The sequence below is a fragment of the Acanthochromis polyacanthus genome, chromosome 23 (assembly GCF_021347895.1).
Source record: "Acanthochromis polyacanthus isolate Apoly-LR-REF ecotype Palm Island chromosome 23, KAUST_Apoly_ChrSc, whole genome shotgun sequence".
Lineage (NCBI taxonomy): Eukaryota > Metazoa > Chordata > Actinopteri > Pomacentridae > Acanthochromis > Acanthochromis polyacanthus.
In genome coordinates, this window is record NC_067135.1 from 1,676,145 (window position 1) to 1,693,989 (window position 17,845).

Here is a 17,845-nt window from a genome sequence, read left to right on the forward strand (position 1 = left end):
TATATTTATCGTACAAAACATGACCAAAAACGTCATAGTTTAGTATGTCGTCCAAAAATGGACAAAAACGTCATAGTTTAGTATGTCGTCCAAAATGGACAAAAACGTCATAGTTTAGTATGTCGTCCAAAATGGACAAAAACGTCATAGTTTAGTATGTCGTCCAAAATGGACAAAAACGTCATAGTTTAGTATGTCGTCCAAAATGGACAAAAAACGTCATAGTTTAGTATGTCGTCATAGCTGGAGGTACCTGTATAGCTCAATGGTTTAATCAGGTGAACTATGTTTAGGTGCTGGTCTCTGATGCAGCAGCCTGGGTTTGATTCCCACTTACAGCCCTTTGCTGCATGTGTTTCCCCTATTTCCTGTGTCTCCAATAAAGCCAAGAGAAGGCCATAAAAATTTTTTTCAAGAAAAGGTCATAGTTTAGTATGTCGTCCAAAAATGGACAAAAACGTCATAGTTTAGTTTGTCGTCCAAAATGTGACCAAAAACGTCATAGTTTAGTATGTCGTCCAAAAATGGACAAAAACGTCATAGTATAGTATGTTGGACAAAAATGTCATAATATAGTATGTCGTCCGACAGTGGACAAAAATGTCATAGTTTAGTGTGTCGTCTAAAATGTCACTAAAACGTCATAGTTTAGTATGTCGTCATAGTTGGAGGTACCTGTATAGCTCAATGGGTTAAGCAGGTAAACCATGTTTAGGTGCTGGTCTCCGACGCAGCAGCCCGGGTTTGATTCCTGCTCAAGGCCCTTTGCTGCATGTGTTTCTCTCGTTCTTCTCCCCTATTTCCTGTCTCTCTGATAAAGCCAAGAGAAGGAATTAAAAATAATTCTTAAAAAAAGGTCGTAGTTTAGTATGTCACGAAAACGTCGTAGTTTAGTATGTTGTCCAAAAATGGACAAAAACGTCACAGTTTAGTATGTCGTCCAAAATGTCACTAAAACGTCATAGTATAGTATGTCGTCATAGTTGGAGGTACCTGTATAGCTCAATGGGTTAAGCAGGTAAACCATGTTTAGGTGCTGGTCTCCGACGCAGCGGCCCGGGTTTGATTCCCACTCAAGGCCCTTTGCTGCATGTGTTTCTTTTGTTCTTCTCCCCGATTTCCTGTCTCTCTGATAAAGCCAAGAGAAGGAATTAAACATAATTCTTTAAAAAAGGTCGTAGTTAACTATGTCCGAAAATGGACAAAAACGTCATAGTTTAGTATGTCGTCCAAAATGTTACTAAAACGTCTTAGTATTGTCTGTCACCTGAAAATGTCACTAAAACATCATAGTTTAGTATGTCGTCCAAAATGTGACAAAAACGTCATAGTTTAGTATGTCGTCCGAAAATGGACAAAAACGTCATAGTATAGTATGTCGTCCGAAAATGGACAAAAACGTCATAGTATAGTATGTCGTCCGACAGTGGACAAAAACGTCATAGTTTAGTATGTCGTCCGAAAATGGACAAAAACGTCATAGTTTAGTATGTCATCTAAAATGTCACTAAAACGTCATAGTTTAGTATGTCGTCATAGTTGGAGGTACCTGTATAGCTCAATGGGTTAAGCAGGTAAACCATGTTTAGGTGCTGGTCTCCGACGCAGCGGCCCGGGTTCGATTCCCGCTCAAGGCCCTTTGCTGCATGTGTTTCTTTTGTTTCTTTTTGCGGACTTTAAAGCAGGCATCCCGAAAGCTGGAAAGAAAGTGGTATTCCACTAATTCAGAGGAAGTGTATGTGGCTTGGAAAAATAGTCTAGTAATCTATAAAAAAGCTCTTCGTAATGCCAGGACAACTTATTATTCATCTTTAATAGATGAGAACAAGAACAACCCTCGGTTTCTCTTTAGCACTGTAGCCAGGCTGACAAAGAGTCAGAGCTCTGTTGAACCTTGTATTCCTTTAGCTTTAACCAGTAACGACTTCATGAGCTTCTTTACACATAAAATAGTTCTGATTAGAGATAAAATTAATCTGGCCCTTCCTACAAATGTCACAGATGCTTTTGAATTGGCTGTTAGACCTGATGAATCTTTAGAAGTCTTCACTCCTATATGTCTCTCTGAACTAATTTCAACAGTTTCTACATCTAAACCATCAACATGTCTTTTAGATCCTATCCCAACTAGACTCTTCAAGGAGATTTTACCTTTAATTAATTCTTCAATGTTAGATCTGATTAATCTCTCTCTAGTAACAGGCTATGTACCACAGGCTTTTAAGGTTGCTGTCATCAAACCTTTGCTTAAAAAGCCCACTTTAGATCCAGATGTGTTAGCTAACTATAGACCAATATCCAACCTACCATTTCTCTCTAAAATTCTGGAAAGAACAGTTGCAAATCAATTATGTGAACACTTACAAAGGAATAATTTGTTTGAAATGTTTCAGTCAGGCTTCAGAGTGCATCATAGCACAGAAACAGCTCTAGTGAAAGTTACTAATGACCTTCTCATAGCATCAGATAATGGACTAGTCTCTATACTTGTTTTGTTAGATCTTAGTGCACAAAATTTTATTACAGCGTCTCGAACATTCAATTGGCATTAAAGGGACAGCACTGGACTGGTTTAAATCCTACTTATCAGATAGGTTCCAGTTTGTGCATGTCAACAATAACTCTTCTGAGCATACTAAAGTTAATCATGGAGTTCCTCAGGGTTCTGTCTTAGGACCGATACTTTTCACATTATACATGCTTCCTTTAGGCAATATTATTAGGAAGCATTGTATTAACTTCCATTGTTATGCAGATGACACACAATTGTATTTATCTATGAAGCCAGATGAAACTGATCAGTTAGCTAGACTGCAAGATTGTCTTAAGGACATTAAAACCTGGATGACTTTTAACTTCCTACTGCTAAATTCAGACAAAACTGAAGTCATTGTATTTGGCCCCAAACATCTTAGAAACTCGCTTTCAAAGCAAATAGTTACTCTGGATGGCATCACATTGGCCTCCAGTACTACTGTGAGGAATCTTGGAGTTATTTTTGACCAGGACATGTCCTTTAACTCACACATAAAGCAAGTCTGTAGGACTTCCTTTTTTCACCTGCGTAATATTGTAAAAATCAGGAACATTCTGTCTCAAAGTGATGCAGAAAAATTAGTTCATGCTTTTGTTACTTCCAGGCTTGACTATTGCAATTCCTTATTATCGGGTTGTCCAAATAGCTCTCTCAAACATCTACAGTTGATCCAAAACGCTGCTGCGAGAGTACTGACAGGAGTTAGCAAAAGAGATCATATTTCCCCTATACTTGCTTCTCTTCACTGGCTTCCTGTTAAATCCAGAATAGAATTTAAAATCCTTCTTCTGACATATAAAGCTCTTAATAACCAATCTCCATCATATCTTAAAGATCTGATAGTACCTTATTATCCTAGTAGAACTCTTCGCTCTCAAACTGCAGACTTACTTGTTGTTCCTAGAATTTCTAAAAGTAGAATGGGAGGCAGAGCCTTCAGTTATCAGCTCCTCTCCTGTGGAACCTGCTCCCAGTTTGGGTTCGGGAGGCAGACACCCTCTCTATTTTTAAGACCAGGCTTAAAACATTCCTTTTTGACAAATCTTATAGTTAGGGCTGACTGGGTGACCCACAGGTGTTCGGCTTGTGTCTTCATTTGCACAGCTGACTCCCTCTTGGACGTCCCTTCGTTCTGCCTCTAGTCATGCTGCTATAGGCCTATAGGCTGCTGGGGACTTTTCTTGACGCACTGAGCCCTTCTCTATCTACCTTTACATTTAATATGTATACCGTTATTGCAGTACATTCCCCCTGTGCTATTTCTCCGAGTGTCCCTGGTCCCAGAGCTGGATGCTTCAGATCTGCGGTTGATGTTCCACCAGCTGGTCCAGTCTCCACCATGTCCACTGTGGGATGCTGCTGCTGACCTTCCTCCAGCCCTCTGCTTCCAACTCCCTTTTTCCACCAGTCAACTCTGCATTGCCTTCACTATACTGTTATGCTAACTTACATACTGTTTGAATTTTACTGCTAGCTATATATGGAGTATGTTTAATGTCAGAGCCGTACATCATCAGAGTAAACTATGAGTCAGTTTTCAATGTTAGCTTATACTTTGTCTGTGTCACATATCCTGTCATGCATGTATCCAAATGTGTGTTGTGTTTTCCTTGCTTTCCCACCCCTCCCTCTTCTCCCATCCCTCCCCCTTGCCCTCTTCTGTCCTTCTCAACCCGCCCGGCCAGCAGGCAGATGGGTCCCCCCTATATAGAGCCGGGTTCTGCTCGAGGTTTCTTCCCTGTTAAAAGGGTGTTTTTCCTTGCCACTGTCGCCTTTGGGCTTGCTCTGGGGGTCAGGCATTTGGGTTCTGTAAAGCGTCTTGAGACGAGTTGACTGTAATTGACGCTATATAAATAAAATTGAATTGAATTGAATTGTTCTTCTCCCCTATTTCCTGTCTCTCCGATAAAGCCAAGAGAAGGAATTAAAAATAATTCTTTAAAAAAGGTCGTAGTTAACTATGTCCGAAAATGGACAAAAACGTCATAGTTTAGTATGTCGTCCAAAATGTTACTAAAACGTCTTAGTATTGTCTGTCGCCTGAAAATGTCACTAAAACATCATAGTTTAGTCTGTCGTCCAAAATGTGACAAAAACGTCATAGTTTAGTATGTCATCCGAAAATGGACAAAAACGTCATAGTTTAGTATGTCGTCCGAAATGTCACTAAAACGTCATAGTTTAGTATGTCGTCCGAAAATGGACAAAAACGTCATAGTTTAGTATGTCGTCCGAAAATGGACAAAAACGTCATAGTTTAGTATGTCGTCCGAAAATGGACAAAAACGTCATAGTTTAGTATGTCGTCCAAAATGTGACAAAAACGTCATAGTTTAGTATGTCGTCCAAAATGTGACAAAAACGTCATAGTTTAGTATGTCGTCCGAAAATGGACAAAAACGTCATAGTTTAGTATGTCGTCCGAAAATGGACAAAAACGTCATAGTTTAGTATGTCGTCCGAAATGTGACAAAAACGTCATAGTTTAGTATGTCGTCCGAAAATGGACAAAAACGTCATAGTTTAGTATGTCGTCCGAAAATGGACAAAAACGTCATAGTTTAGTATGTCGTCCGAAAATGGACAAAAATGTCATAGTTTAGTATGTCGTCCGAAATGTCACTAAAACGTCATAGTTTAGTATGTCGTCCGAAATGTGACAAAAACGTCATAGTTTAGTTTGTCGTCCGAAAATGGACAAAAACGTCATAGTTTAGTATGTCGTCCGAAAATGGACAAAAACGTCATAGTTTAGTATGTCGTCCGAAATGTCACTAAAACGTCATAGTTTAGTATGTCGTCCGAAATGTGACAAAAACGTCATAGTTTAGTTTGTCGTCCGAAAATGGACAAAAACGTCATAGTTTAGTATGTCGTCCGAAAATGGACAAAAACGTCATAGTTTAGTATGTCGTCCGAAAATGGACAAAAACATCATAGTTTAGTATGTCGTCCGAAAATGGACAAAAACGTCATAGTTTAGTATGTCGTCCGAAAATGGACAAAAACGTCATAGTTTAGTATGTCGTCCGAAAATGGACAAAAACATCATAGTTTAGTCTGTCATCCAAAATGTGACAAAAACGTCATAGTTTAGTCTGTCGTCCAAAATGTGACAAAAACGTCATAGTTTAGTATGTCATCCGAAAACGGACAAAAACGTCATAGTTTAGTATGTCGTCCGAAATGTCACTAAAACATCATAGTTTAGTCTGTCGTCCAAAATGTGACAAAAACGTCATACTTTAGTATGTCATCCGAAAATGGACAAAAACATCATACTTTAGTCTGTCGTCCAAAATGTGACAAAAACGTCATAGTTTAGTATGTCGTCCGAAAATGGACCAAAACGTCATAGTTTAGTATGTCGTCCGAAAATGGACAAAAACGTCATAGTTTAGTATGTCGTCCGAAAATGGACAAAAACGTCATAGTTTAGTATGTCGTCCGAAAATGGACAAAAACATCATAGTTTAGTATGTCGTCCGAAATAGGACAAAAACGTCATAGTTTAGTATGTCGTCCGAAATGTCACTAAAACGTCATAGTTTAGTCTGTCGTCCAAAATGTGACAAAAACGTCATAGTTTAGTATGTCGTCCAAAATGTGACAAAAACGTCATAGTTTAGTATGTCATCCGAAAATGGACAAAAACGTCATAGTTTAGTATGTCATCCAAAATGTGACAAAAACGTCATAGTTTAGTATGTCATCCGAGAATGGACAAAAATGTCATAGTTTAGTATGTCATCCAAAATGTGACAAAAACATCATAGTTTAGTATGTCATCCGAAAATGGACAAAAACGTCATAGTTTAGTATGTCATCCGAGAATGGACAAAAACGTCATAGTTTAGTATGTCGTCCGAGAATGGACAAAAACGTCATAGTTTAGTATGTCATCCGAGAATGGACAAAAACGTCATAGTTTAGTATGTCGTCCGAGAATGGACAAAAATGTCATAGTTTAGTATGTCGTCCGAAAATGGACAAAAACGTCATAGTTTAGTATGTCGTCCGAAAATGGACAAAAACGTCATAGTTTAGTATGTCGTCCGAAAATGGACAAAAACGTCATAGTTTAGTATGTCGTCCGAAAATGGACAAAAACGTCATAGTTTAGTATGTCGTCCGAAAATGGACAAAAACGTCATAGTTTAGTCTGTCGTCCAAAATGTGACAAAAACGTCATAGTTTAGTATGTCATCCGAAAATGAACAAAAACGTCATAGTTTAGTATGTCGTCCGAAATGTCACTAAAACATCATAGTTTAGTATGTCGTCCGAAATGGACAAAAACGTCATAGTTTAGTATGTCGTCCGAAAATGGACAAAAACGTCATAGTTTAGTATGTCGTCCGAAAATGGACAAAAACGTCGTAGTTTAGTATGTCGTCCGAAAATGGACAAAAACATCATAGTTTAGTATGTCGTCCGAAATAGGACAAAAACGTCATAGTTTAGTATGTCGTCCGAAATGTCACTAAAACGTCATAGTTTAGTCTGTCGTCCAAAATGTGACAAAAACGTCATAGTTTAGTATGTCGTCCAAAATGTGACAAAAACGTCATAGTTTAGTATGTCATCCGAAAATGGACAAAAACGTCATAGTTTAGTATGTCATCCAAAATGTGACAAAAACGTCATAGTTTAGTATGTCATCCGAGAATGGACAAAAACGTCATAGTTTAGTATGTCATCCAAAATGTGACAAAAACGTCATAGTTTAGTATGTCATCCGAAAATGGACAAAAACGTCATAGTTTAGTATGTCATCCGAGAATGGACAAAAACGTCATAGTTTAGTATGTCATCCGAAAATGGACAAAAACGTCATAGTTTAGTATGTCATCCGAAAATGGACAAAAACGTCATAGTTTAGTATGTCGTCCGAAAATGGACAAAAACGTCATAGTTTAGTATGTCGTCCGAAAATGGACAAAAACGTCATAGTTTAGTATGTCGTCCGAAAATGGACAAAAACGTCATAGTTTAGTATGTCGTCCGAAAATGGACAAAAACATCATAGTTTAGTCTGTCGTCCAAAATGTGACAAAAACGTCATAGTTTAGTATGTCATCCGAAAATGAACAAAAACGTCATAGTTTAGTATGTCGTCCGAAATGTCACTAAAACATCATAGTTTAGTATGTCGTCCGAAAATGGACAAAAACGTCATAGTTTAGTATGTCGTCCGAAAATGGACAAAAACGTCATAGTTTAGTATGTCGTCCGAAAATGGACAAAAATGTCATAGAAGTATGTCGTCCGAAATGTCACTAAAACGTCATAGTTTAGTATGTCGTCCGAAATGTGACAAAAACGTCATAGTTTAGTTTGTCGTCCGAAAATGGACAAAAACGTCATAGTTTAGTATGTCGTCCGAAAATGGACAAAAACGTCATAGTTTAGTATGTCGTCCGAAAATGGACAAAAACGTCATAGTTTAGTATGTCGTCCGAAAATGGACAAAAACGTCATAGTTTAGTATGTCGTCCGAAAATGGACAAAAACATCATAGTTTAGTCTGTCGTCCAAAATGTGACAAAAACGTCATAGTTTAGTCTGTCGTCCAAAATGTGACAAAAACGTCATAGTTTAGTATGTCATCCGAAAACGGACAAAAACGTCATAGTTTAGTATGTCGTCCGAAAACGGACAAAAACGTCATAGTTTAGTATGTCGTCCGAAATGTCACTAAAACATCATAGTTTAGTCTGTCGTCCAAAATGTGACAAAAACGTCATACTTTAGTATGTCATCCGAAAATGGACAAAAACATCATAGTTTAGTCTGTCGTCCAAAATGTGACAAAAACGTCATAGTTTAGTATGTTGTCCGAAAATGGACCAAAACGTCATAGTTTAGTATGTCGTCCGAAAATGGACAAAAACGTCATAGTTTAGTATGTCGTCCAAAATGTCACTAAAACGTCATAGTTTAGTATGTCGTCCGAAAATGGACCAAAACATCATAGTTTAGTATGTCGTCCGAAATAGGACAAAAACGTCATAGTTTAGTATGTCGTCCGAAATGTCACTAAAACGTCATAGTTTAGTCTGTCGTCCGAAAATGGACAAAAACGTCATAGTTTAGTATGTCGTCCGAAAATGGACAAAAACATCATAGTTTAGTCTGTCGTCCAAAATGTGACAAAAACGTCATAGTTTAGTATGTCGTCCGAAATGTCACTAAAACGTCATAGTTTAGTCTGTCGTCCAAAATGTGACAAAAACGTCATAGTTTAGTTTGTCGTCCAAAATGTGACAAAAACGTCATAGTTTAGTATGTCGTCCGAAAATGGACAAAAACGTCATAGTTTAGTATGTCGTCCGAAATGTGACAAAAACGTCATAGTTTAGTATGTCGTCCGAAAATGGACAAAAACGTCATAGTTTAGTATGTCATCCGAAAATGGACAAAAACGTCATAGTTTAGTATGTCGTCCGAAATGTCACTAAAACGTCATAGTTTAGTATGTCGTCCGAAATGTGACAAAAACGTCATAGTTTAGTTTGTCGTCCGAAATGTCACTAAAACGTCATAGTTTAGTATGTCGTCCGAAATGTGACAAAAACGTCATAGTTTAGTTTGTCGTCCGAAAATGGACAAAAACGTCATAGTTTAGTATGTCGTCCGAAAATGGACAAAAACGTCATAGTTTAGTATGTCGTCCGAAAATGGACAAAAACGTCATAGTTAAGTGTCGTCCGAAAATGGACAAAAACGTCATAGTTTAGTATGTCGTCCGAAATGTCACTAAAACGTCATAGTTTAGTATGTCGTCCAAAATGTTACTAAAACGTCTTAGTATTGTCTGTCGCCTGAAAATGTCACTAAAACATCATAGTTTAGTCTGTCGTCCAAAATGTGACAAAAACGTCATAGTTTAGTATGTCATCCGAAAATGGACCAAAACGTCATAGTTTAGTATGTCGTCCGAAAATGGACAAAAACGTCATAGTTTAGTATGTCGTCCAAAATGTGACAAAAACGTCATAGTTTAGTATGTCATCCGAAAATGGACAAAAACGTCATAGTTTAGTATGTCGTCCGAAATGTCACTAAAACGTCATAGTTTAGTCTGTCGTCCAAAATGTGACAAAAACGTCATAGTTTAGTTTGTCGTCCAAAATGTGACAAAAATGTCATAGTTTAGTATGTCGTCCAAAATGTTACTAAAACGTCTTAGTATTGTCTGTCGCCTGAAAATGTCACTAAAACATCATAGTTTAGTCTGTCGTCCAAAATGTGACAAAAACGTCATAGTTTAGTATGTCATCCGAAAATGGACAAAAACGTCATAGTTTAGTATGTCGTCCAAAATGTCACTAAAACGTCATAGTTTAGTATGTCGTCCGAAAATGGACCAAAATGTCATAGTTTAGTATGTCGTCCGAAAATGGACAAAAACGTCATAGTTTAGTATGTCGTCCAAAATGTGACAAAAACGTCATAGTTTAGTATGTCATCCGAAAATGGACAAAAACGTCATAGTTTAGTATGTCGTCCGAAAATGGACAAAAACGTCATAGTTTAGTATGTCGTCCGAAAATGGACAAAAACATCATAGTTTAGTCTGTCGTCCAAAATGTGACAAAAACGTCATAGTTTAGTATGTCATCCGAAAATGAACAAAAACGTCATAGTTTAGTATGTCGTCCGAAATGTCACTAAAACATCATAGTTTAGTATGTCGTCCAAAATGTGACAAAAACGTCATAGTTTAGTATGTCGTCCGAAAATGGACAAAAACGTCATAGTTTAGTATGTCGTCCGAAAATGGACAAAAACGTCATAGTTTAGTATGTCGTCCGAAAATGGACAAAAACGTCATAGTTTAGTATGTCGTCCGAAATGTGACAAAAACGTCATAGTTTAGTATGTCGTCCGAAAATGGACAAAAACGTCATAGTTTAGTATGTCGTCCGAAAATGGACAAAAACGTCATAATTTAGTATGTCGTCCGAAAATGGACAAAAATGTCATAGTTTAGTCTGTCGTCCAAAATGTGACAAAAACGTCATAGTTTAGTTTGTCGTCCAAAATGTGACAAAAATGTCATAGTTTAGTATGTCGTCCAAAATGTTACTAAAACGTCTTAGTATTGTCTGTCGCCTGAAAATGTCACTAAAACATCATAGTTTAGTCTGTCGTCCAAAATGTGACAAAAACGTCATAGTTTAGTATGTCATCCGAAAATGGACAAAAACGTCATAGTTTAGTATGTCGTCCAAAATGTCACTAAAACGTCATAGTTTAGTATGTCGTCCGAAAATGGACCAAAATGTCATAGTTTAGTATGTCGTCCGAAAATGGACAAAAACGTCATAGTTTAGTATGTCGTCCAAAATGTGACAAAAACGTCATAGTTTAGTATGTCATCCGAAAATGGACAAAAACGTCATAGTTTAGTATGTCGTCCGAAAATGGACAAAAACGTCATAGTTTAGTATGTCGTCCGAAAATGGACAAAAACGTCATAGTTTAGTGTGTCGTCCAAAATGTGACAAAAACGTCATAGTTTAGTATGTCATCCGAAAATGAACAAAAACGTCATAGTTTAGTATGTCGTCCGAAATGTCACTAAAACATCATAGTTTAGTATGTCGTCCAAAATGTGACAAAAACGTCATAGTTTAGTATGTCGTCCGAAAATGGACAAAAACGTCATAGTTTAGTATGTCGTCCGAAAATGGACAAAAACGTCATAGTTTAGTATGTCGTCCGAAAATGGACAAAAACGTCATAGTTTAGTATGTCGTCCGAAATGTGACAAAAACGTCATAGTTTAGTATGTCGTCCGAAAATGGACAAAAACGTCATAGTTTAGTATGTCGTCCGAAAATGGACAAAAACGTCATAATTTAGTATGTCGTCCGAAAATGGACAAAAATGTCATAGTTTAGTATGTCGTCCGAAATGTCACTAAAACGTCATAGTTTAGTATGTCGTCCGAAATGTGACAAAAACGTCATAGTTTAGTTTGTCGTCCGAAAATGGACAAAAACGTCATAGTTTAGTATGTCGTCCGAAAATGGACAAAAACGTCATAGTTTAGTATGTCGTCCGAAAATGGACAAAAACGTCATAGTTTAGTATGTCGTCCAAAAATGGACAAAAACGTCATAGTTTAGTATGTCGTCCGAAAATGGACAAAAACGTCATAGTTTAGTATGTCATCCGAAAATGGACAAAAACGTCATAGTTTAGTATGTCGTCCGAAAATGGACAAAAACGTCATAGTTTAGTATGTCATCCGAAAATGGACAAAAACGTCATAGTTTAGTATGTCGTCCGAAATGTCACTAAAACGTCATAGTTTAGTATGTCGTCCGAAAATGGACAAAAACATCATAGTTTAGTCTGTCGTCCAAAATGTGACAAAAACGTCATAGTTTAGTCTGTCGTCCAAAATGTGACAAAAACGTAGTATGTCATCCGAAAACGGACAAAAACGTCATAGTTTAGTATGTCGTCCGAAAACGGACAAAAACGTCATAGTTTAGTATGTCGTCCGAAATGTCACTAAAACATCATAGTTTAGTATGTCATCCGAAAATGGACAAAAACGTCATAGTTTAGTATGTCATCCGAAAATGGACAAAAACGTCATAGTTTAGTATGTCGTCCGAAATGTCACTAAAACGTCATAGTTTAGTATGTCGTCCGAAAATGGACAAAAACGTCATAGTTTAGTATGTCGTCCGAAAATGGACAAATACGTCATAGTTTAGTATGTCGTCCGAAATGTGACAAAAACGTCATAGTTTAGTATGTCGTCCGAAAATGGACAAAAACGTCATAGTTTAGTATGTCGTCCGAAAATGGACAAAAATGTCATAGTTTAGTATGTCGTCCGAAAATGGACAAAAACGTCATAGTTTAGTATGTCGTCCGAAATGTGACAAAAACGTCATAGTTTAGTTTGTCGTCCGAAAATGGACAAAAACGTCATAGTTTAGTATGTCGTCCGAAAATGGACAAAAACGTCATAGTTTAGTATGTCGTCCGAAAATGGACAAAAACGTCATAGTTTAGTATGTCGTCCGAAAATGGACAAAAACGTCATAGTTAAGTGTCGTCCGAAAATGGACAAAAACGTCATAGTTTAGTATGTCGTCCGAAATGTCACTGAAACGTCATAGTTTAGTATGTCGTCCGAAAATGGACAAAAAACATCATAGTTTAGTATGTCGTCCGAAAATGGACAAAAACGTCATAGTTTAGTATGTCGTCCAAAAATGGACAAAAACACATCATAGTATCGTAGCAGTTTTCCATTTATTACATATTTATCAGTTGGCATACATCACAACTTAATTAGTATTTAGTTTCATTCATTAGTGGTTTCATACAAAGACGTGAACAGTGCTTCCATCTCAACTTCTGCTTTGCAAAAAACTAAACAAAAAGCAGTGACGGGAAGTTCAGTTTCAGAACTCTGGATTTGAAGACTTTTTACTACAAATGAACAGTCCTCGTTAGGATTCTAAAAGTTAGCGTTCATGACCATTAAGTACTCTCTTCTCAAACCTGGATTTGATACCAAGATCATCTTCTTGATACAATCAACTCTGTGGTAAAATATGTCTTAGTTGTGTTCTTAGTATGAAGATAGAAGGTTTTATTAAATATACAAAAGTTAAGGAATGACCCAAAAACTAATGGAGAACTTAGACACAAATCTCTAAGTTCAGATTATTTGTGAGCTTTGACTTTAACCTGCATCCAGAGTTCCACCTCCACAGTGTCGCTGCTCTATTGGCAGGAAAAACAACAAAATACAGCAAAGGCACATTCCACGACGACAGCCCTAATCCCTTTCTAACAAATGAAACCCAGCGAAGACTGGAAAAAAAAACTCAATGCAAACATCTTAAATTTCCCTCCAGACTCACAGTGTAGGTCTGAATCCCTTTACGAAGCGCCGGCATTTACACAAACATACAGAAACACAAATCGCTGTTATTGCACCCAAGTTGAAAAAGCAACAGAAAGACCCGGTTAGTAGGAGAATCATCTAGTGTAATTAGGTATTGTGCTTCAGTTAATGGAAGACAGGACATGTGCTCAGCGTTAGTAAAATGGTTTCTATACTTTCTAATCAACCAGGCAAACTGAAGGCTGTACAGGCCATAGCGGTTGCCAGGTTGGAGCGATTTCCCTCTTTAAGACCCAGTTATTTATACAGAACGAGTAGAAATTGCTCGGACAATGTTACGCCTCAGGAGTTGAACTGAGGACTTCAGGTTGCCAGATCTCGCCCCATTCAAGTGTTTGCAGGTTGTATAGTGACAAGGGTTGCCATGTTGGGTAAGAAGATAAAGGATTCTGCAGTAACATTCTGATACGCTTGCGAACTAAAACCACGGAAGACAAGTCTCTGATGTACATTCAATATGTTCTGTAGTTTCACCACAGCGATGAGGAAGACAGGCCCGCTCCGGAAAGAAAAATGGCACAAATATACAAGTTCTTACTGAAAACTCACTCAGATTTTTGCTCTCAATCCTAACAGAGTTCCTACGATGTAAAAAGAACAAAGTCTGACAGCAGGTTTATTTACTACGTTACTGTTGGACTGTTTTAGCTGCAATTTCATGAATAAATGTTACAATAATTTGTTAATTTTCTTTTTTTTCTCCATAGATCAGAGTTTCTTCAACATTATTGTTTCATATTGAAGACTAAAGTTAGTGACAAGAAAAGACCAAAACCAACTAAACACACCGTCTGATGAAGTCAATCTTTAATATGTTGTTTTATTAGTAAAGAGGCTCAGCGATGCTCCAACAGCGGGTCATCATCACTAACGTTAGTCAGTTAACAGTGGATTTTCTGGGGACTATTTTCAGCGGTGGATTAATACACATTTAGAGCTGCAGGACTTCACCAAGACAATGCCTGTTGTTAGTTTTGGTCTTTTACTGGTAAGAAACAAAGTTTAACAGGTGGTTTGAATAGAGGCCTGTGAGGGTTGAGATGTTCCTTCTTCTCCTGTGTGAACAGTTGGTTTGGTCCAGGTGGAACTCTACATTTATTGCTCTTTATTCATTCTAAAAGGGAGATCTCAGTGAGCAGCTGTGGCTGAATATCTGGGTTAGTTTGGCCTTGTGGGGTTCAACTAAATGGGACCAACTATTGGAAAAGAAGGAACGTGTCACCCTGACCTCTAGGGGGCTCCACAGCATGTCAATTTGAAGCAACCAATCAGATTGCACAGTTCGGGTTCCTCCAAGTTTGGACTGCGAGTTGAAGTCAAGCTGCATAGACAGGCCTCGGTTGGATCTGATTGGACGACAGATGGTGGCTGACCAATCAGGCGTGGTGCTGAGCGATGAGGTTCCTCAGCTGTTTGATGACGGTGTCGATCAACTTCTGTCTGTCTCTGTCCGTCTTCCTGAACTGGGCGAAGACGTTGTTCTTCCGGCTCGTCTCCCTCATCCTGCAGACAGGAAGTAAGAAAAGACAATCTGAGCTGCAGTAGAACATTCCTGGACTTCTGTTTGGTTCTTGGACATGTTTCACCTCCATCCAAGAGGATTCTGTAGCTGTGACAACTGAACAGATCCAGGTGTTCATTAAGCACCAGCTGTGGGTGTGAATGTTGGTTAAAGTGCTTGAGGACTGAATTCTGACTACCTAAGAGAGGTGGAAGTCGGGCGTTAAACTCCAGAGTACCATGATCAGTTGATGTTTTACTGAAGTTGTGGGGTCGACAAAGTTTGAAGGGATTTCTGATGTTGACGGTGGTATACATATAGGTCATATTATCTTGATATTGTGTTTAGTTAATTGAATATCAAAACAGAAGATCCATGAAAATACTACAGTAGGTTGATAAGTTTCTCACCTACTTAACCTCGTTGTCTACCCATCTCATCTCTGTTTGACTTATTTGCTTTGACTGTAAGACTTGTAACCTGTAATTAAGTCTTTACCTGGTAAATGTTGGGTTATAACTGCTGGTTGTAAATGCAGAAAACTTCCACTAATACAACCAGCTCAACCAAGTAAATGGGACTAGTTTGTTTAAGAACTTCACAATAATTCACTTTCATGAACAGAGTTACTGAATTTACCTTTGAAACTGCAACAAACTCTGCACATCAAATGGTCTTGAGCAAGCTATATATTATAATTTTGTATATATTTACTGTGTAAGTCATCAGGATACAGTAAAAGTAATGTCTAGAATCATTAAGAGTAAATAACTCCATGAGAACACGACATTGGTAGACAGTAAGTGATGAACTGACCCAGAGAACATTTGATTATCAACCAGAAATTCTGATCTCGCATCAACAACAAACCCTTCAAACCTTCAGATCCATCAACACTGAGACACAAACGGATTCAATCTGAGATAAAACATCTAAACACCATCTGAACAGTGTTGATCTGCAGACAGGAGAGACTAAACTAGAGCTACACAAGAACAGCACTCAGCCTCCACCTGTATCTGAAGGAACGAGGACGCTGCTTTGAACCGTCTCTAAACAGAGTGGAGGTTCTACAACAACACCTATCAGTCCTCAAGTCCTCCTCCTCAGGCTCTTTATCCAACATTCATAGCTTGAGTTTATGAAGGAGAAACATCTTCAAGAACCTGAGAGCCGTCCCGTTACGCACACCGTTGTGCACTTAGTAGTTCATTAAATGCATTCAGGAGAAACCACACTACTCCACCACATGCTCAGTAAAACACACATCTCTGCTACAGTCGCCTGTTGGAGAAGAAAAAGACTTTAAGACTCGTGCCCTCGTTGTCACATGAGTCTCAGCGGGTGTGTCTTTGTGTTTGGTTGCAGAACGCTGGAGAACCGTGGATGTCCAGGAGGTTTTGGGGCCCAGCGGACCAGACAAGCCCCAGCAGGGTGCTTCCTCCTGGGCACCAACAGACCACCAGGCCTGCCTCTAATGACCTGGAGGCCGAAGAGCTGCTGTTTGTTAGTGTGTACAGGCAGAATCAAAGTGTGTTCATGCAGGTTGTGTGTGTGTTATCAGTGTTTCCATATCAGCTGTGATGGTACACGGATGGATGTGGGTGTTGTCGTGGCGATAACATCTGGCCGGTAACAGCCGATAAACATCGTCACGACATGAGATTACTTCTATGTAAATCCCTGCGGTGAGATTTCACACACTTTAAACCAAACAGTGGAGACGATACTCACGGCTTAAACAACCTGCAGAAACAGAAAAGAGCCGCTGAGATACAGATGGAGGAAGATCTAAAGGCCAACAAGTCAAACCAGTAGTTTTACTGGATTTAAAGGAGCAGATCAACATTTTGGGTCACACACTGTTTGCCTTTTTTCCAATTCTACCATTACAAGAACAGTTAGCCTAGCTTAGCATTAGCCACAGGATAATTGACTTCAAAGCCCAAAATAGTTCGTAAAATCTCAATCAACATCTACAAATCTATTTTTTTTGGTTTGAATTTACTTTTTCCATCACTGTGTTTCTTTAGCAAACCTAATTTTGTTTTAATCTGCTTTTGTGATTTTGGAAAGTACTCTATAATTAAAATGCTTATCATTTACTGTAAATGAGTAAATAAACCTGGCTTTGTTGACATCTTTAGGCCCTCCTCTATGTACTTAAAGGGTCTGTAAGTCGACAAATATTCAGAGTATGAAGGTAGAACTTGGCATTACTACTACATACAGTGCGTTTCAAGAATATTCACCCCCGCTGGCTTTTAACCTATTTTGTAACATTACAAAATCTAATTTATTTTATTTTTTTACAAATCTGAGTTTTAGTTGATGAGTCTGCACAAAATAGTCGGTTTTGAATTGAAATGAGAAATTTATATATAAAAAATAATTTTTAAAACTGAAAATTGGCATGTGCATATGTATTCACTCCCTTTGTTATGAAGTCCCTATAAAGCTGTGGTGCAACCAATTTGCCTTCAGAAATCACTTAATTAGTGAAATGAAGTCCACATGCGTGTCATATGACCTGTCAGTAGAAACTAGGGCTGGCCCGAATACTGGTTTCTGGTCTCCGAATATTTGGGCCCTGTTAAAGACGAATATCTGAATATTCGTTCAGCCCCATAACATCCGCCGGTGGGGGGGGGGGGTCTCACGGATGCAAATTTTGCCTTTGTTTTGTCTTCAGTTAAACTGAAGAATTCCCAAACAGTGGAGGTCTTCAGCATCTTGTCTTGTGTTTATGCAACAAAGTGAAGCGTGACGTCAGAGTCAGCAGCAACCCGGTCATTCTGGTGGTAAGAAACAGGAATGGAGGAGCCGAGATGAGCCGATGAACACGGCGGGATGAGCGCAGGGA

At 38.3% G+C, this 17,845-nt stretch overlaps 1 protein-coding gene and 1 long non-coding RNA gene across 2 annotated transcripts in view; one reads left to right on the top strand and one right to left on the bottom strand.

The window, feature by feature from the left end:
- Positions 1-12,801: 12,801 nt before the first annotated feature.
- Positions 12,802-17,845, bottom strand: part of exoc6b (exocyst complex component 6B) — a 97,538-nt gene continuing 92,494 nt past the window's right edge. Inside the window, exon 22 of the mRNA XM_051944072.1 lies at positions 12,802-14,984. Within this exon, the coding sequence (XP_051800032.1) occupies positions 14,858-14,984 (127 nt within the window). The 3' untranslated portion in view covers positions 12,802-14,857. The remainder of the gene's footprint in view (positions 14,985-17,845) is intronic.
- Positions 14,874-17,123, top strand: LOC127532426 (uncharacterized). Its single transcript, XR_007939868.1, has 2 exons — positions 14,874-14,997; positions 16,351-17,123. It is a non-coding gene; the product is annotated as an uncharacterized LOC127532426 (long non-coding RNA).